Source organism: Cibotium barometz, chromosome 58 (assembly GCF_041138505.1).
Source record: "Cibotium barometz isolate CiBa-2024 chromosome 58, ASM4113850v1, whole genome shotgun sequence".
NCBI classification, from domain to species: Eukaryota; Viridiplantae; Streptophyta; class Polypodiopsida; order Cyatheales; family Cibotiaceae; genus Cibotium; species Cibotium barometz.
Window position 1 is genome coordinate 3,523,149 of NC_141103.1, and position 21,711 is coordinate 3,544,859.

General features: G+C 46.6%; 1 protein-coding gene across 1 annotated transcript in view; it reads left to right on the top strand.

Moving 5' to 3' along the window:
* LOC147605803 (transcription initiation factor TFIID subunit 1-like) overlaps positions 1-21,711 on the top strand; it is a 117,440-nt gene that overhangs the window by 31,234 nt on the left and 64,495 nt on the right. The window contains exons 7-9 of the mRNA XM_086792979.1: positions 342-1,446; positions 1,571-1,776; positions 1,865-2,102. Of these exons, the coding sequence (XP_086649105.1) occupies positions 342-1,446; positions 1,571-1,776; positions 1,865-2,102 (1,549 nt within the window). The remainder of the gene's footprint in view (positions 1-341; positions 1,447-1,570; positions 1,777-1,864; positions 2,103-21,711) is intronic.

Genomic DNA, 21,711 nt, shown 5'->3' on the forward strand with positions numbered 1-21,711 from the left:
TATTCTTACTGCCATTCCAGCTGATGGGGAATGCCTACATTCAATAGGTTTGCTGGAGTGCTAGCCCAAGTTGTTTTAGGCTATTTGTTATTCCCTGGGGATGGCCTGTATTTACATTTATGAAATATGTTTGAGCAGCTGTAGTGATGACTTTATGTATTCTTACTGCCATTCCAGCTGATGGGGAATGCCTACATTCAATAGGTTTGCTGGAGTGCTAGCCCAAGTTGTTTTAGGCAGTTCTGTGATTTTCAATTATTTTTCTGTTTGGGTCTGAAAATTGTAAATGGAAGTGACCATATTGCTGAGACACCAATTGCTTTTTTTTCCATTGCGGACAGGAAAACCTTTACTCAGCCATGCTGAGTCCTTGGAAGAAGATGAACATGTATTGCTGAAGTTTGGCTCGGCAAGGAAGGATACCTTTGATGAGGTGTTCAAAGATTTTGCTGATTCTGAAGGGATTGAAGGTGATGAGGATATCAGGGATTCATCCAAGGACTTCAATCAAATGAGACAGAAAAAGTATGCTTTTGAAAGTGCGCAACCCATGAAAGAGGACCAAGGTGATTGGTACACAATCCTGGAAAGAATACATGTGCCATCTCCCAACCTTCAACTAATTCACCAGGAGGATTGGGAGGCAGCTATTGTGTGGGATGAAGGATATTCACAGCAAGTGAGAGAAGATCCGGTAGACAATGCCAATGATACCTCGGGCTCCGTTGAGGAGATGGATGTAGACACAAGGGAAGAAGATGCATTCTGCATGAGAGAGAGGGATGAGTGCTGGCAAGCTTCTGTAGAGAATCCTATGTGTGAGGTCTCAAAACGCAACATGATGTGGCAGGTTTCTAGGCCTGTTGTCATTGAATCTTTTTGCCACAAGCCATGTTTTGACAGTACACCTACAATAAGGCACCCGCAGCTGTTAAGGCTAGAAACACTTCCAGTTTTGAAGGAAGTTGACAATGTAATGGGAGTGAAAGCACAAGAAGATACGGTTGGAAAAGTGTCTGGTAATTTTCAGAGAAATCTACAGAATTCCGAGCTTCTATATGGAAGTTGGTTAGATCACGTTATTTGGGATGATGAGAATGTATTGTCTGCAAAGCTGCAGAACTCAAAGGTGATCTTCAATTTACAGGATGACCAGATGGTGTTTGAGATACCGGAAGGTAAAGACAGACATCATCTGAGGGCTCATGCAGCAGCAATGGTGGTTACTCCTCGCCTGCGAAACAGTACCATTGAAAGTGGAGATACCCATCATTTATGCTTCACTTCACTTGCAGGTTTCAATATCTCTAATGATAAATACTACATGAACAAGAAAAATCCTCAACAACAGAAATCAAGCTTGAAAAAACGGACTGTGCATGGGATCAAAGTCATGCACTCTACTCCTGCAACAAAGTTGCAGACCATGAAGCCAAAGTTGACCAAGTAAGTTTTTCTTTTCTTTTGTTTGCATGCATGCAATGCATTTTGCATCTTTTTCATTTGTATGCAGAATCTGTTCTTTGGCTTATAAATTATGGTGCTCTTATAGGATTTGCTTGCTTTGCAGTAAAGATCTTGCAAATTTTCATAGGCCAAAGGCAGTTTGGTATCCACACCACAATGAGGTTGCTGCAAAGGAACAAGGGAAACTATCTGTAGCAGGACCTATGAAAGTGATACTGAAGACCATGGGAGGAAAAGGGAGCAAACTAAATGTTGACGCATCTGAATCTCTGGAATCTGTGAAAGTAAAATCGACCAAAAAGTTTGGAGGTAACTTGTGTGACAATTGCCTGACCTGATGTGTGCTTGCTCTGAATGTCGAAAATCTTAATACTTTTATGTTCTATTTGATTTTCAGACCTGAGAACATCAGAAAAAACCAAAATATTCTACTGTGGCAAGGAGCTTGAAGATGGCATTAATCTGGCACAGCAAGAAGTGAAACCTAATTCTGTCCTCCACCTTGTACGAACCAAAGTCCATCCATGGCCAAAGGCACAAAGGCTGCCAGGGGAAACCAAGCCAACTCGTCCCCCAGGAGCTTTCAAAAGAAAGTCAGATCTGTCTGTAAAAGATGGGCATGTGTTTGTTGCAGAGTAAGTGTAGAGTTCTGGGATCCAATAACGATGTCAAAATTCTGAACTGAATGCTATCTGTACACTTTATGGTGTTTAATCTTAAGGTTGGCTTCACTGAACCTAATATGTGCTTACGGTGAGGCTTCGATAGCTATTCGTCATGTGTGTGAAAATCGTGAAGAACCATCTTGTAATGGGGCAGTCTATGACACGCAAGGAAACTGTCTGAAATACAATGTCAATGTCTGCAAGAATGATGTCACGTGGTGTAAATGGTTCGCTTGTGATAAGTCTACCGAACATCAAAATACGATGCTTTTTGGCCTGCCTTTGTAAAAGGTAGGTCTTAAGTGCTGTTGAATATTTGCTTGTGGAACAGCTCAAAAAAAGCAAAAAGTTGAGTATGTTATATCCTTTCCCCATCTCTCTTTCCCATCACAGAGGCTTGAAATTCGCGGGTATCGTCATTAGCTGATCACAGCATATCCCACTCTACACAGGATCATCTGTTGATCACATGTACTGTCAGATGTTTTCATTTCACTTTTTCTTTCAGTTTTCCATGGCTCAGTATATCCATGGTACCATTGTATTACTTTTGGTCCCTTAGGCAGGCCCTTGGGTCTTCTGTAGACGTTAATATTACTTTCTTTCTTTCTTTCTCTCTCTCTCTCATGCCCAATGATGGATCTCCTCCATGGATCCCTCCTCTCCATATATTCGGGATAGAGTGCATTATAATCATTCTTGTATACTTTATAGTGTTCTCCCTCGTTTGTTCTGTGCATTTACCTAGCACTTAGTTTCATTTACTAGGTTTCCAGTTTCACTTTCAGTTTTGTTTCAGTTTTCCATGACGATGATATTCCACGGATACTTGTAATCATCTTTTGTCTCATAGGCCCTTCGGGCCTTTTGTAAGGCGTAAATATAACTTTCTTTCCTTCTTTCTCTCTACCATGGCCTGCTATTTGGATGTGTACACACATTGGTGTCCCTTTTCAATCGCGCACACATGTGCCCCTTTTCCATTGCATTGCTGCGCACTTTGTCTCGCCATGGCCTGGTGCCCCTCCATTGTTTTACTGTGCACCACTCTTGCCATGACCTGAACGTGCTCTTGGCATTCACGCTGTGCGCACAGGTGCCGGTCATCATTTCCATTTCTGCCAGCCATCTTACAGGCCACTTACTTTTGATTCTTCCAATCGCCTCTCCCTGCTTGCTGCGCATCCCACCCTTATCTTTCACCCTCACACTCTTTCTTTCTGCCGCCATTGCTATTTTGCTGTCACAAAGGAGCTTCTGATATGATATGGGCGGCAATGGCTCATATGAGGTTGTGATTGGTGGAATACAAAAGCACTAGGAGGCAAGGTTATTGGGTTATTGTGTAAACACACATATTATTAGGGTAGCCAACTCACCAACATAAGACACTATAAATAGGAGTCTAGGCTTGAGTCATATTCATTCATTGATCAATCAGTCATCATCGAGTCATTGAGATCTTAGGAGCAGTGCTACCATTGAGTAATGTACATGCTTCATGTTAGTAATACATGGCAGATTAGGTCCTGTCTCTCTACTGTGTATTGAGCATTAAGAAGAACCAGTTTGTGAAGAGTTTAAGTCTTTGATTAGGTGCAAATCGTAATCAATCAATTCGTAAACACACTTCCACAAGCACCCATGTTACATTGGTCAGGTTTTGATGGAAAATAGGCTGCACTATTTTTCCTTTCGTAAGGGCGTGGAGAGCCATCACAAACAAAGAACCCCATCGTCATCAACATTTTGACTTAGTTTGCATATTTTTCATCAAGGCTGCGTTTTGCAAATTCAGTAAAACAGATAGTCCTTGTGTGTTAAAGGGGCGCTCAGCCAAAGGGGAAGAAAGAGGGCCAAAGGCACCAAGTAGAGGGCATACATAGCAAGCAAGCAAGGAAGGTATGATGGTGCTTCAAACGCAGCTAGATAGGTGTGGAAGAAGGCACATTAGGGGGGTCCAGTGTATTGGCATATATGGTATGAGTAGTGCCACATGTGAACATGGGCTAACCAAGGGCACTTTTTCCCTTTGGTTTTTTCCCCTTGGAGATTTGGTGTGAAAGGACACCATCCACTTTATTTGTATTATGAGATTATGGAGTTGACCTACAAGCTCCATACATTCCAATGCAATCCTATTCTTTGTGTGTCTCACCATCATCTTGAGTGTACTTGCTTCATTGTGTGTGTGAGTGTGCTGCTGTGCCAACCCTAACTGTGAAGCTTTAGCTCTCCTCTTTGGCCAACAGTGGTATTAGAGCTTGCTTTTTCACCAGCAGCTGGTTGTTCAGTTTGTGGTTCGTTTGTCGGCGTTGCATCACGTACGACAGCTGGGCGCCTTTCCGTCCTTCTGCACACGACCGCCGGCGGTTGGACCGTTTCTGTCCTTTCCCTCTGACGCTGCCTTTGCCGCCCTACCCGGCACCACTGCTGCGTAGCTCGCCGCCCAACGCCCATTTCGGCTGCCAACCCGACGGTGCTATTGTAGGGAGGTCTGCGTCCGCCCGCCGGCCCAAGGGCAGCGCTCGTAGCACAGTGGGTGGAGCTTTGTGCACTTTATGCTGGACGTGGCAGAGGGGAGATTTTCGTGTTTTGTGGGGTGTCTTCCGTCCGGTGATTTCACAGCCCGACCCCGGCTCCTTCACATGGTTTCGTCGTGCTCGCTGTCCAGCTTTCAGCTGACTGTTTGCTAGTGGACTGCCATTCGTAATCGCCAGTCGATTGCCACTCATGCACGCCTCTCCCATCGGTCGCCTTCGTGCTTGTCGTACAACCTCCAGGCCACTGCCTGTCGTACATCAGCTGCCTGGTGTCTTCATTGTTCCCAAGCTCGACGCTTTCATCTTAGGGAACCTTCTCACGTAGCACCCACTTCTGCTGCAAACGTCAGCAGCCTTGTCGCTTCCCTTCAAGGAGAGGTAAAATTCTGGAATTCAGAAGTGTTTGGAATTTGGTCCTTTCTCATGCTTAATTGCATAATTCAAGGCAAACAGGACAATTTCATGCACACAATTGCAGAATTTTCGCTTAATTGCAGAAATTGAAGGTGAAGGCTTTACACAATTTGGGGGTTTCAGTGTATTGCATGCTTCACTGCATAATTCACACTTTGGGGGCTTTTAATTGCAAAATTCATGCTTAATTGCGAAATTCTGCTTGCTTTTTTTTAACAAAAATTTGGGGGTTTAATTGCACAATTGAACTTGCAGGGAACACACATATTTGGGCCTTTTCACATCTGTGTACAAGTGGCACATCATAGAGCTCACTGGTGCACAAAAAATTGGGGCTTTCCATTCTACAGGCCTTGTTTGGATGTTTATGCATTGATTGTGTAGAGATTTGCATTACTTGTGTGTTAGGACACTACAAACATTTATTGTAGCCTTGTATTTGGGGAGAAAGTTTTCTTAGTAGGAACTTGTGATTGCCTAGCATAGCACTTTGGTGCATTGGTTTTTGCATGCAGGTGCTTTTTACAACGTACTTGGTTGCAACTGTTTGCATATTTCTTAGCGGAGAGATTTCAGAATTACAGCTGGGGATACAATTGGGGTTTTGTCCTAAGAGGACAAATTGGATGATAGTAACTACTTCTTGTGGAGTTTCATGGTCCGAAACCTTCTGTGGCCAAAGGTTTATGGAATTATGTATCAGGTGAAGATGTACGCCCTATAGACATAGCACCTAACACATTTGGCCGTGGTGCTCAGAAAGTTGCAGTACCTGCTCCTCCCTTAGAGGAGCAGAAGAGATGGGATACTCGTGATGCCCAAGCGATGGCTTTGATTGCTTTGTCAGTAAAGCTATCAATCATACCCCATATCAGGACCTCATGGCGAGCTTGGGTTGTATTAGAGACTATGTATTAGGCTAAGAATGAGGCCAGAGTTGCCTTTCTTAAAAGGGAGTTGGAAAATGTGTCCATTGAAGATGGGGACAGCATGGCTGATCATCTTTCGAAGATCCAAGATCTTCGAGAGCAATTGCTGAACATTTATGAGGTCATTCCTGAAAAGGCGTTGGTCTCTAGGACACTATCATCACTGCCAGAAACTTACCTGAACTTCCACACATCGCTCACTCTATCTATGCGGGGAAACCCCGAACCTATCTTGTTTGAAGACCTGGTTGGTTTGTTGCTACAGGAGGAGTAGAATCGGAAGAACAAATCTTCTGCCATGCGTGGTAGTGATGGGGCTTCCCTTGTCCAAGGCAAGGGCAAAGTAAAAGCCAAAGCCAATTTTATTGGGATAGTCTTCACAGAAGGCTAAAAATGATGCAGGCAAGCCAAAGAAAAAGGGCAAGTGTCACTATTGCAAAAAGCCAGGTCACTATTTATATGAGTGCAGAAAGCGGCTTGCAAAGGAGAAGAAGGAAAGCGGCATGGCTATAGATTCTTCATCATCCTGCAATGAAAGATGATGCGTCAGTAAATCTTGTGCAGGATGAGTGGATTTAACTTACTTGCAGTTATGATGCATCATTAGAGCATATGTCTGTTAGTGTCAATGAAATACTAGACACATGGTACTTTGATAGTGGTGCTTCTAGAAACATTACCTCGAAAAGGAATTTATGGTTGCCCTTGAAGGCGAACGGGTAACACGTGGACGGTGGAGACTTATGTCTCCCAGATGTATTGTATGTGCTTGGGATTAAGAAGAACTTGGTGTCCGTCTCCTGTTTTGCTAAAAGACGTGCTTACAGTGACTTAGACTGGGCTGGTGACTATGATACACGTCAATCCACTAGTGGGAATTGTTTCTTTTTGGGGCATTCGTGCTGAGCAAAAAGCAACCCACTGTTGCCACATCTACTTTCTTTATAGCCACGATAGATTGTGTATGGCTGAGGAGATTGATGGTTGATCTTTGTGAGTGTCAACATTACCATTCTCACTGGCAGTCACAGTGCTATAGCTGTGGCACGAAACCCAATGTTTCATGCACGTACTAAGCACATCGAGATTCATTATCATTATGTTAGGGAGATCACATTATCTTATTGCTCTACACAGGACAATGTTGCATATCTGTTCACGAAGGTGTTACCTCGAGAGAAGCTAGAAGCTTTCCACAAAGCTTTGGGCTTACTCTTCTATAGAGAGTGATCTGCTACCGACCTTGTAAAGGTTAACATTACCACTAGAGAGGGGATTTATTGTATATGGTATGAGTAGTGCCACATGTGAACATGGGCTAACCAAGGGCACTTTTTCCCTTTGGGTTTTTCCCCTTGGAGATCTGGTGTGAAAGGACACCATCTACTTTATTTGTATTATGATAAAGGTTTGACAGAAACTCAGTACGAAGGGCTTTGTGTGAATATATGCTCTTATGTGTGTGTGTGTGTGTGTGTGCGTGTGTGTGTGTGAAGTGCGTGTGTGAGAGCATATCTTGATATAGAGTTCTACAACCACTATTGGGCACTGATGACGTTAGTGGGGATGTCGTAGTATCTAGTCCATACTATGCATAATGGAGTTGATATTTATATAGTCTTGTGGGTTGACTACCATGAGTATATAACATGCACGTTCCTAAAAGGTGAATTTGGGCATGTTTTTGGATTCGTCTAGGTATATGATATTATGGAGTTGACATACAAGCTCCGTGCATTCTAGTGCAATCCTATTCTGTATATCTCTCACCATCATGTTGAGTGTACTGGGTATACTTGCTTCACAGTGAATGTGGGGTGTTGCTGTGTCAACCCTAACTGTGTAGCTTAAGCTCTCCTCCTGGGCCAACATATAGGTGGGCACTCAAAGGCCAGATCTCGGAGAGCATAAGGGTGACCTGATTCAGCAATAATGCAGCCCTATTCAGGCTGCAGGACAGCACCCAGCAGGCGGCCATCCACAGGAGAAAATTCATCAGAAGGATGGCCATATCTAACAAAAACGCAGTCCTATTCAAGCTGCAGGACAACACACAATAGGTGGCCATCCACATCAGCTCCACCAGGGGGTGCTACAGGCCGGCCAGTTTGTGGACGGAGGGGGCACATAGGGTAGCATTTATATATGTGAGTATATGTGGCTTCCCTTTCCAAGCCAATTGGCTACACCCACCCTTCCTCCATCACGCAAGGATGAATTCATACCTTTGCCTAGTCCTTGACCACAAAGTTGTGTATGTTTTCTAGTCGAGAGAGGGAGAAATGAAATGAGATGCCATATTAACGTCTTCAAAAAGGCCAGAAAGACCTATGAGACAAAGGTTGCAATCAAAGGTCCGATACACAGTGTGTGTGGAACAAGAAAGATAATATAAAGAGGGGTGCAATCAAAGGTCCGATACAATCTCATCCGAGGTAAAGTGCCTGGTAGGCCTCTGCTGGTGCCTGGCTATGATCAGCTATATCCTCTGGTGCATACGAGATCTCTTGCTGGGTCTTCTAGGCCTCGGGCATCTGGCTCCACTAAACTGTAGCGCCCGATCACGTGTCACTCCTTGAGAGGCGGCTCTCGGAGGAGATGCTAAGGGAGTTTGGGGTTGAGTGGTGACCTGCAAAGTAATATTGAAATAGTCGGTCAAATGTCTCTGTACTGGTCCTGTGATCATGGGTCTATTGCTGTGTAGAAGCACCTCACTGTGTCGGCATAGCTCCAATAAGAAAAGTCCGAGGCATCTCTGGTCAATGAAGTCCATCACTTTGGAGAAGGGTCCGAAACCCTCTCTGATGAGACGGTGAAATCTCCGTTGGATCACCTTGCATTAATCACATTAATCATGTTCAATTAGTATAGGATTAGGCTTGATTAGATAGATGTTTTGATAGTAGGAGAGCTTGATCCATAGTTTTAACAAGTATATGGCACGTTTGATTCTTTGATCCCCACCCCATACATGGATGCGAGTTTGTATCTATAGCCCTTCGTGGTTGTATATTTTTTTTTTTCCGGGAAAAAGATCCTTCAATTAGTTAAAGAGAAAACAGCCACAAATGGCTAAGTACAACCACAAAGGGCTAAATACAAACTCGCCTCATATAAGGGTGGGAAACAAGTGATCATAAGGGGGAGAGATGCGTCTCCTCCGGCTGGCCGCTCTATGAGGAGAAGGCTATCTCATAAGGGGGGTGGGGGGGGGGGGGAGGGGGAACAACCACACAAGTGGTCTATAGTGCCAAATGGGGTCACCGCCTCTATCTGTGAAGGAAAGGGCTAGGCCTCCAAAGTCTCAAGAAGGCTTCCCGTCGCTTCCTCATCATGTGGTCAGAACCTCCCTGTAGCTTCCCCCACTGACCGCGGAGGGTGTGAATGATGTCGAGCCATGTGCTCCTGATGGTCTCAACCGGCGGAGTGTGGGTACCCTCGATGGCCTCGCTACATCTAGCACGCCAGATGTGCCAGGTTCCTATGCTACTGCAAATCTCCTAGCGCTAGCATGAGCTTGGACGCCAAACTCCTGCAAGTGCGGCTGTGACTGGTACTACTGCAATATGATGGTGGGAGACCTGAAGGGCATGGCCTCCCCCATCCTCCTCGCAAGTCCTGACCATTCAGCCTCGGTGGCCCAAGCGACAGTACCGCAAGTGATAATCTGGGTCGATGCTCTGTCCATAGCAAAGATGCGGAGAATCTACTGCCAAATCTGTTGAGCCTTCGGGCAATCCCAAAGGCAATGTTGCTGAGACTCCTGGAGGTGGCCGCACCTCAAGCAAGCTGCTGGCCGCCCTCCGATTGCCAGGCAGGTACCCACTGCCAGACTCCTGTGCGCCATCAACCAGAGGAAGAGAGTGATCTTCCTCGGCCGAAAGCTGTCCCAAAGCCTATTCTAGAAATCTGAAAGGAAGCGCTGTGATAGGCCTTGAGATTGCTGTTGTGCTGGTGTGCCATCTATCTCTAACATCTGGATCTTGCGGCTGAAGCTCGTTGTATATGCAAAGAGGGGCATCTAGAGTCTCCACCCGATCTGTGGGATCATGCCACATCCACTCTCCAGGGTCCCACTGCAACCGCGTGATAGGTCGGCACAGGAGGAGAGACGGCATTCGCAGGCTACGTGGCTAGGATGGAGTTATTGTTTTCGATCCCCTGCAGGTGAGAGCCATCGCCACAGATTTCTTCCGGTCTCTTCTCACTGGTGCGCGCGAGAGAGTCTGGAGACACACAAGAGAGGTGGTTCCTCCCTCCCTTCGGTCTTTCTTATTGACCCCTTTCACTGCAGAGGAGCTGGCGGAGGCATTACTAAGGGGCAAATACCCGAGGGCGGATGGGCTTCCTGCTTCTTTCTTTCTTCGCCATTGGGACCTCATCGAAGGTGGCCTTGGCGTTGCCTTCAATGAGATTATGCTCACAGGTGCCATGCCAGAGAGGCTCTCAGAGGGCTTGATATATTCGATTCCCAAGGAGGGTGGTGATAGATTGGAGATGGTTTAGCAGGGTTGATTTGTTAGCAAGAAGAAGGCTGGATGCGTTTTTGCAGTCATATGAACTGTTGAGAGAGAGAAAGCAAAAAAGCCAGTCGGCTATTGTTGTAAGAGAAAGAGAGAGAGAGTGAGAGAAAGGATCGTAGGTTGTTGTCTGCGTAGGGTACTGTTGTCCGGGTCTTGCACACGGGCTGTGGGCGCAGGCGTATAGGCGGTTATCTCCAGTACGCAGATGACAACGCTAGCCAGACGGCGCAAGTGCACATGGACTGTCGACGTGGTCAGCGTGGGCAAGCAGGCGCAAGCAACCGAAGACAGTCGTGCACAGGCGGCCACTCCTATGCACAGGCGGAAAGCACGTGCGTAGGCACAGGCAACGAGTGGCGCTGAATTCAGGTGGACGCAGAAAAAAAAAAAACATAAAAGCAGCGCCGAATTGAGCTTTTGGTTTTTTTTTAAAAAAAAAATTTACAAAACGTACGCTTGCTTTCGTTTTTTTTAATGGATTAAACCTTATTAAAGTGTTTAGAGACCATATAAACCCCTTAAACGGGCTTCTTGCCACACATCTCTCAAGTTCTCAAGCTCTCAAGCTCTCAAGTTCTCTAGCACTTTTCTTGTGCAAGATTGAATTTTCTCTCCCCTAGCTCTCTTCAAGAAAGAGGATGATTATGATGTTGTTGCCCGGTTTACAGCTTTGACCATGACCTCGCAGCACCTCACTTATGAGGTCTACCTCCAGAAATTTAGGGACTTGTAGATGAAAGCTACGAAGATGGATCCCACAACTCTTTTGGGGTTTTTCGTAGCCGGTTTACCCGACTCATACCGTTTACAGGTTAAAAATAACAAATGCAAAACTTTGGACGAGGCCATTCATTCCGCTCGTATCTATGATGATACAATGGTCTCTTCCAAGTCTAAACCCGTTACCGAGCAGGGGAACAAGCATAAAAGAAAATTTTCCGCACCAATGGCTAACACAACTGAAGGAAAGTCTTTGGACCAACCTTCGAAGAATTCAAGTTCGACACCAGCGAAGAAGAAACGTCTCCTTAGAGCTTTGAAGCTCAAGAAGGAGGGACGTTGTTTCATCTGCGAAGAAAAAGGACACATGCATAACGAGTGCCCGAAGCAAAAGAGAGTACATGTTCTGATTGTTTGTTCAACTCTAAAGTTTTTGGCTTGCATGATCTTCTCCGAGTTTATGGAGAAGTGAATGGCCATAGAATCCACATTCTTCTAGACCCTGGCAGCTCACACAACTTAGTGATTGTATACATCCCTCTCAGGGACCTCTTGTAAATACAGTTGATCTTGGAAATATAATGGATTCTTCTTTGTATACTGCTTTCCATTGTGTATTGATTCCACTTTCTTCATTTCTCATACCTTCTATGGATGTCAATGAATTAAGTGTATTTGAAAGCAAAGAATTACACAAGATACTTGATTCATTTCAAGATGTATTTCCTAAGGAACTCATCGGGCCTACCACCTGAAAGGGCAGTAGATCATCGTATTGACCTGATCCCTGGTGCTCATCCTGTTAGCATTCCACCTTACAGGATTGAGCCAAGCTAAGGAAGATGAGTTGGCTAAACAACTCGAAGATTATTTGAGGATGGGCCAGGTCCGTCCAAGTAAATTACCTTGGGGTGCACCTGTGTTGCTTAGGAGAAAGAAGGACAACACCTGGAGAATGTGTATAGATTACAAGAGATTGAATAAGCTAACAATTAAGAACCGTTATTCTCTCCCTAGATCAGATGACCTGATTGACCGGTTAGCAGGAGCGAAATATTTCACGAAGATAGATTTACGTACTGGCTATCACCAAATACGTATTCATGAAAGGCATGTCGAAAGAACCGTCTTTCGGACTAGGTATGGCCATTACGAGTTTCTCGTATTGCCTTTTGGGTTAACCAATGCTCCAGTCACTTTCGAGCAAATGATGAATAATCTTTTTCGTGAACATTTGGGGAAATTTGTGGTTGTGTTCCTGGATGATATTTTGATATATAGTCGTACTCTTGAGGATCATAATAGACACCTCATGATTGTCTTATCTATTTTAAGATAGAATCAACTATATGCTAAGTTAAGTAAATGTGAGTTTTTTATGACAGACATCATTTACTTGGGACACAAGATCACTAGAGATGGGTCGAGCATTGACTATGACAGAGTTCAGAAGGTTCTGGACTGGCCTATACTGCGAACAGTGAAACAACTTTGTTCTTTTCTCGGTTTTGTTGTTTTTCTTCGGAAATCTGTACGGGAGTACTCTCAGCTCACACTACCGATAACCGACTTGTTGAAAGGTCGTGGACGTAAGTCAAATTAGCCTATCACTTGGAATAACGATCTGGATATGGCCTTCAAACTTTTGAAAGATAAAGTCAAGGAAGCACCTATCTTAGCATTACCTGATCCTAGTCGGCCTTATGTTCTTGAAACTGATGCCAGTGACTATGCCATCGGGGCTGCTTTATTTCAAGATGGTAGACCTGTTGCTTTTGAAAGTAAAAAGTAAGACGACACTCAATCTCGTTGGCCAATCCTTGAGAGAAGGAGCTTTATGCTGTGATTCACGCTCTCAAGGTTTGGAGACATTATTTATATGGCTCCAAGTTTGTGGTATTGACTGATCATCAGTCAATCAAGTATTTGGGCTGAGTTAATGCAAGATTTTGATTTTAAGATTCATTATCGAAAAAGGTCCATGAATAGTGTTGCAGATGCGCTTAGTCGAATTAGAGAGGTGAATACTTTGTCATTCACCGAGATTTCTACTGACTTATTTCAGTCATTGAGAGGGCTTTGCAGGACTGATAGTTATTTTGGTCCATTTTGGTAGAAGATCCAGGACGGGAGCTCATTGATTGACCAAGACTTGATGACTGAACAGCCTACCATTCAGGTTGCAGGAGGCCAGTGGATGATTCGGAATGGTTTACTATTCCGTAATGACAAAATTTGTGTACCACAGATCCCGGACATTAGGTCCAAGATTCTTAAGGAGTGTCACGACGTCCCTTCTGCTGGACACCCTGGGGTACACAGGACACTATCGTTAGTGAAAAACACTTTTTATTGGCCAAAGATGAAAGGGTATGTAGAAGATTATGTTCTCAAAAGTCAAATTTGTCAAGCAAATAAAGCTGAACGCTTTAGACAGGCTGGGTTGTTGCATCCTTTGCAAATCCCAGGTAATAAATGGGAAAGTATTTCCATGGATTTTATTACTGGATTGCCAAGAACACATCAAGGCCACGATTCTATTTGGGTTGTGGTAGATCGCTTGACAAAAATGGCTAGATTTTTACCAACCCGGAAGACTATTACAGCTACGCAATTAGCACGACAGTTTATCGAGCAATTGTTTAGACTGTATGGGTTATCGCAGGACATATAGTGGATCTTGTGGACCCTCCACGAGCTGCTCCGGACCTACCTTGCCTGAGAGGAGTTACCTAGGACTGAGCCTCCGCACTCCAGCGTGCCCGGCACCCCCGGCCCCCCTGTCGGCCACGATCACCTCATCAGCTCAAGATCCATGACATGCTCCACCGCCATCGAGCTACCTTTCCAGGTGACATGGCTAAGGGAGACCTCTCGGCCATACTCATTAGCCCCATAATTAATATTTTGGAGAGTGGTATACCATCTACTCGGAGCTGATGCTGCTATTTCCATGATGAATTTCCATGGACAGTTTTGTATCACCCAAGTGAGATAGCTACATTTATGTTTTCTTTCTGTTTTATTTTCCATTGCATGATGAGATATGCCATGGACATTATTGTATCACTTTGGTCTCATTGGCCCATTGGGTCTTTAGTAGACGCTTAATATATCTTTCTTTCTTTCTTTCTCTCTCTCGTCGCCCCTGTTCTGGCTATGGCATGACCTTCAGCCACCCACCTTCACTGCCCCACTATTGTTCGCGCTTCGCCCAACCGCCCTGTGCAGTCCCGCCATCTTCTCTCTCTTCACCGCCACTATTCTGGCTATGGCGTGACCTTCAGCCACCTTCGCCGCCCCACTACTGTTCGTGCTTCACGCAGGTGACTTCGCTGCCCTGTGCAGTCCCGCCATTTTCTCTCTTCACTGCCCCTGTTCTGGCTATGGCGTGACCTTCAGCCACCTTCAGCCACCTTCACCGCCGTTGTGCAGTCCCGCCATCTTCTCTCTCTTCACCACCCCTGTTCTGGATACGGCATGACCTTCAGCCACCTTCACAGCCGTTTTCCCACCCACGGACCCACCCACCCTTCCTCGCTCAAGCCCCCAAGGCAGCAACATATCCTCTCTCTCTCTCTCTCTCTCTCTCTCTCTTTCTCTCTCAGACTCCCAGACTACATTAGAGGGAGATCATGCTCACTTACACTCACACCCGGAGATCATGCTCCAAGGTATTTTTGCCTCGCCATCGCCTATGTATCACATATTACACCCCCATTATGGTAGTGGTTGGAGCTAGACAGATCTGCATTGCATTCTTGTATACCCTACGCATATAGGTTGCATACTGAGCCTCTAGCAGTAGTGCTCCATCCATCACACCCCCCCACTAGCGCAGTACTTTCATACTTTATTTCATGTTCATTTTGTCCTGTTTTTTTTGGACATCCAGAAGACATTGACAGTTGTACATTGATTTGTCTCATAGGTCGAGTTCGGCCTCTAGTAGACGCTAATACAGCTTTATTTCTTTCTTTCTTTCTCTCTCTCTCTCTCTCTCCAGCCCGCTGCCCTGCTGCTCACCTGCACATTGCTGGCCAGCTCCAGCCCACTTCAGCCCATTGTGAACAGCCCACCCCCTCGCGCTGCTCCCTCAGCCCACCCCACCCCCTCGCGATGTTCCCTCACCTGCAACACAGAACGACTCTTATGCTAGTGCTGTGTATGTGATGCAAGGGGACAAGGTCAGCACACATGGGGAACGAAGTGGCAAATTTAATGCAATATGGTGTAATGTTAACGAAATGACAGATGCACATGTTAAAAACAGTCTGATGGCTATCAAAGATGTATGTAAAATTCAGGATGAGGAAATTGTAAATGTGCAGAAACAAATGGATGCATTGCTCAATGGGGACAAAATCTATGCAGACATGAATGCAAAAATGCAGACGATGGTCTATGAGGAAATGCAAAAGAAATTTGAAGAATGGAAAGTAAGCATGCAGGAGGTATGGAAAACACAGATAGATGCATGCATCAAAGAATGTATTAAAGAGACAGATGCTGTTATAGAGGAACTCCACAAAGAGGTGATGGAATGCAGGGTACAAATTGAGTCAGTCACGAAAGAGGAAGGGGAAATCAAGGATATGCCAGAGCTCAAAAATGAGATTCAAATGCTGAAAACACATGTAGAAACTGAGATGAGGGCCTGGAATGAGGCAGCCAAGAAACGTGTAGAAGAGAATGCCGGTTGAGGTCATTAAGAAGCAGAAAGCTCCACCCCCACCCTCTGTTGTCATAAATGACACACTCAAGGAGGAAAAACGCAGGAAGTTACGTGCTCTGCATGTACGGGTTACTGGGCTCAAAGAAACAGAGAACCCAGAGCAGGATACTAAGGAACTATGTAAAATGATGGGCATTGACACACCACACCACAAAGCTGCATGGAGATTAGGAAAGAAGATGTCTGACAGACAGCCACACGAAATAGGGCCCAGTGATCAGGAAAGAAGAGGGCACTCATCTTGCGCTTTCCTGCTCTTGAATCCCACCAGGAATTTTTGGCTAAGAGACCGACCCTTAAAGGGAAGAGGGTCTTCCTAGGAGATGACCTCACTTTGAACCAACTGACCCATATGCAGGAATGTATGCCCCAGATAAAAGAAGTGACAGAAAAGGGGAAACTTGCCTTCTACAGAGGAGGACGGGTGGTCGTACAGGAGAGACGCACCCAATGACGGTGCGAGACCTATGAAACTCTATTACAATTCGCAGTATGGAACTGCAGTGGAGCACTGAGATTAGATGCAGGTATGTTCGAGGACACCTTCAAAGGAAGGGATATTATCTTTTATGCTGAGACGCGCCAGTGCCAGAACAGCAGGCTGCCAGTGGTAACTGGTTACAGATGCGAGTCCGCCTTCTGCCCATGCCTGCACACAGTTGGTGGCACCCGAGGATCTGGGGGAGTGGCAGTGCTCTTCACAGAGGAGTTGAGCCCCATCATACAGGTGATGTGTAGGGACGAGGAGGCCCAATATATGTGGATCAGGGTAAGGATGGAGGGTCCCAGAGATCTCTATATTGCCATCTGCTATTTTGCACCTTCTGCACTTCAAGATTTTCCACTCATGGGCGGTCCCCCTATTTAGTATTACATGATGATATTCTGGAGTTCTCTGCCGTAGGCGACATCCTACTCATGGGAGACTTCAATGCCCACACAGCCAGTAGACAGGCCCCTCTTTTCGATATGGCAGAGGATATGTTCAGAGAGCTTGCCACAGAGGACCTTGGTATTGAGAGGACATCGCAGGACACTGCAGCTTGCACAGAGTATGGGGAGTATCTCCTAAAGCTAGGCGGAGCACATGGTTTTAGCCATACTCAATGGCATCACTAGATGGCTGGACTTGGGAGCCTTCACTTGCTACCCTCTTCGCCATGCACGAGCGCGGTAGACTATGTTCTTGCCCCTTTATCGCTCATACCCCGCATCCAGGGACTTACTGTTTAACCTCGCCCAATTCGAGTAACTGCAGATCATGCATACATCTCCTTCAATACGGATTGTCACTATACCACTCAACCTCATACCCGGGGCGGTACACGGTACCCAAGATACCATTTCACCAGAGACACTGCCCATGTCTATACCTCAAAGATTTTTCAGTCTCTAGCCACGGCAGACCCTCATGCATCACTAGAGGAGCTCACTAGGCAGCTTGCAGACTCACTCCACTTTTCTGCAGCCGCTGCTTTTCCGCACTCATTGGGGATGAGGAGACCACCATTGGGGAGTATACCCCAAACTAGCTGGTATGAAGACGAGTGCCGTGAGGCGAGAGCTAGACTACAGAGGGAGGTTGCTTTGGGATCCACCACTCAGCGACAAGCAGGGATCTTCTTCCGCCGTCGTACAAGGCGCAACAAACGAGCTTTCCTTTCCCACCTAGAGCGAGAGCTATACCAGCTCCTTTTAGGACGGGATTCTAGGGAGGCTTGGAGACTTTTTCAAGAGCATAGCCCACCCATGCCCATCACCTCAACGGCCACCTAGAGTCACGTAGCTACTACCTGCTATCAGATCCCAGAGCAGCCTGCTCTTCCAGATCCCCCCAAGCCCCGTCCACAGATTTCCACCTTCTTCAGGTTGAGCATGATTCATGATGCTATTGATAGACTGCATGCAGGGAAGGCCCCTGATCATGATGGCCTTGTTGCAGAGCATTTGTCTTATGCTAGAGATATGCTGGCTCCCTTATTGATGCATATGTTTAACAGAGCTAGGTGTGAGGGCTTCCCTGTGAGTTGGAGCACTAACACTATTGTGCCCGTACTGAAATCCGGTGACCCCATGATTCCCACTAATTATCGTACTATCATGATTGGCCACACTTTTATGCCTCTATCCTTGGGCATGAGCTTTGTAGTTGGGCAGAGGAGAAGGGACTTAGAGTGCCTGGGCAGGCAGGTTTCCGTAGAGGCTTCTCGACAATGGATCACATTTTCACCCTCAGGGCCATCATTGAGGAGGGGAGAGCACAGGGGAGGAGGATTTAATGCTGCCTTGTGGATTTCCGCAAGGCTTTTGATACACAATGCCATGGGCCAGATTGTTAAGGTGATTGTGTGGCATAGGAGTTCCGCACGAACTCACTTGGGGGATTCTTGCACTATATGAGTCAGTGACGTGTAAAGTATGGACACCAGAGGCTCCACATCCTAGAGTTGGCGGTAGATGTGGTTGGAGTAAACAAGGTCAAGCTCGTGATCAAAAAGGATCTGAGTGTAATGTGAGATGGGGGGTGGTGGCGGAGGGGCGGGTGGTGTGCAGGTAAGAGTGAAAGAGACGTAGGCATGGTTAGCCTCAAAGGGGGGTGGCGGGATGGAGAGGTCGGGGAGAAGGTGTGGCAAAGCTAGAGATCCCAGAAGGTAGTCCATTGTGCTAGTACCTCCTGAGTGAGGGAAGGAGGCGAGGGCCTCGGAGGAGGGCCATCGAGACATCCCGTTATAGATAACGAGACCATGTGCAACTCCTAGCTCTAAGAAATATCTCCCATACACCGTGACCTTCTCACGGTCCTGTGATGATCTCTGTAGCCCTGTGTGAGTGATGTCCAGCTCCTGTAGTTTGATAGGGTCATCCAGATCGAGTAGTGGGACTTGCTGACTTCCTGTCCTGGCGTTGAAATCCCCGAGCAACAGGACTTCCCCCAGCTGTGAGAACTCCATAATATCCCCGTGCAATGTTGAGTGGCGTAAGGACGGTGACTAGCCATGCTGTTTGGCATAAGGGGAGTGGCGTGGTGCAAAATAACACATAGCAATGTGGATGACTCTGTCACTACTAAGCTGCAGCCACACCCAAAGATACCGTGCATCTTCATCCTTCTGGATGATGCTGAGAATCTGTCGCGAAGATGGGATCTAAACAGGATAGCTACCCCTCTAGAGCCACGTACTCCTCGTGATGTGCGGGTCTCGCCTCGGAAAGCTGACTCCCACTCATACCCGGCTATGTATGGTAAGTCTCTCTCAGGGCTTTGATGAGTCTCGGTATAGAAAATGACATCCTTGCCTGTGAGAATCTCGCTTACGCCTCCTGGATTTAACCACAACATGCCATTGTAGTTCCATACTGCCAACCTTAGGTGTTTGGTCTCATAGACCCCGCGTCCCTATTTGGGATGGCGCTCAGTGATAATGACCCTACCATCTCTGTAGATAGCCCACTTGCCTGCACTACGGGCCTCATGAATTGTCACCATTGCCTCATGCCAGTGTGCCCTGTGCTGGGGTGAGATCATCTCCCATGTACACCTGTGTGCCCTTGAGGGCAGCCTGCTTGTCTAAGAAGACTTGTCTGCTGGTGGCATTAGGGAATCTAATGATGAGGGTCCGCTCTCGTGTCATATCCTTGCCTGCCCTCCATGTATCTGCAAAGGGGGGGGTGATCCCATCCACTCCTAGCATCTGGCAAAGCGTCATGGCATCCTCCTTGGGGGAAGCCCCCGCCTGTAGCCCCCGTACTCGCACATGGATGGCCCTATCCTTCCTGCGTTTCTCCTCCCCGAGAGTCTCATGTATGATGCTCTGTGGGGGTTTGTGCTTCTTCACCACCTCCACCTGATCTTTCTTAGTGGTCTGCAGTTCTTCCTGTAGCTTATCACTCGTAGCTTTCACCTGTGCTGCCAATTCTTCAATCTTGTTGTTCTTTCCCTGTATCTCCTTGCGGGGGCCTTCCAATTGTTTTTCATGTTGGTTCAGGACCCTGTCAAGCACCTTCTTCTGTTCGCCCAACAACTTCTTGGTGTTGTCCTCCGCTATCTTGATGTATGCCTCCAGATCCTGTAGAGTCATTGTGTCTATTTCCCCCTAGTTGCTGCCTTGGAGCTTGCAAGGGCACATGCGTGCACAGCAGGGCGTAGCGTGGCAAAAAGCAGCAACAAGGGCCACCGGTGCTGTGACCGCTCCCTATAGGAGGCCTACAGATCGGAAGACAATATACACATATTTAGAACACTTAATTTAACTATTATTAAACAATGGAAACAACATCAGCAACACAAATATTGGAAATACTGAAAATACAAATGGCACTGGGGTCGGAAAGGCCCCCCCCCCCCCCCCCCCCCCCCCCCTCAATACTTTTTGTATTTCTTGGAGTATTTATATTTGTACAAGTGTCACAGGCCCGATAGGCCAGATTTCTCCACAAGGGAGTGAAAACAACCAAATAAACTGGTTCAAGTCGTTGAAGAGGTGTGGTCGGAGTAGCCCCAAATCACAGGCTCATTCCCACCTTCACTGGGTGGACACCTGCCTTTCATTGGTCTTCCGGGACCGTGCACCAACAGGCACGCTCGTACTAACGCAGGCCAAGGAGTACACCGCGGAGGGAACGTGGCCTAGTTCTCCCCAATGAGCTTTGTTCCCAAATTCCCTAGTGAGTCTAACCTTCATTGGCTCTTAGAAGCTCTGAGAGCGCGGTTGACAACACCACACAAGGAAATATACTAGCCACACCAGGAAGAATTTCCTGAACATGGTCAGCATATACATGCCATGCTCCTGCACTACACAACTTAAAGCATTCTCTGAATTTAAATTTGCAAATTTCAAATTTATTCAAATGAGAAAAATATGAGAGCACTTGTTATGGTGAGTACAATCCAGATACAACCGGTACAATTTGTAGCAGGTACAATCAAGCACGTCAAGAACTTCACATGTGTGCAGGTCATAGTAGCAACAGAACGGGAACGAAACGAAAGCCCCATCAGGGGAATGGGAACGGGCCACAAGGGAAACGAGAACGAGGGGGAACGGTAAGAGGGAATGAGAGAGAAAGAGAGAGGGAAAAGTAAGTAGCCTTGCTGCCTTGCCTTGGAAAGTAGGAGTCCAAGTCTAAAGAGACTCGAGAGAGGAGCCCACTCGTGACTCAGAGCTGTCAAGTACGCACGCCGCACGGGCAGGCGACAATAGGGTACGTCTTTCAAGGATATCCATAGGTGGCTCGCAACAACAGGTACACTTTTTCTCTTTTTTTTTTCTTGGCCAAACATCAAAAACGTTCTCCAAAGGGGGAACGGCAGCCAAACGTTCCATGTAACCGTTCCCCCACGTTCCCCTGGCCGTTCCCATGCCAAATCATTCCCCTATGCACGTTCCACCCGGTTTAGGCATCTCAACCTTGGGGGAATGCGTTCCACCGTTCCCAAGGGGTGGAAACGGCGTTCCCTTGCTACTATGGTGCAGGTACAGCAGGTACTGTTTGTACAGCTAGTTGGTACAGTGAGTTTAGTAGGCAGGTACAGTCAGGTACAACAGGTACATATGGACAGCTAGCAGGTACACGTGGGCAGCCAACAGTTGCAGGTACAGCAGGTACTGGTCAGGTACACGTGGGCAGCCAGCAGGTACACATGGGCAGCCAAGAGTTGCAGGTACAGCAGGTTCTGGTCAGGTGGTACAACAAGTACACATGCAGTAAATA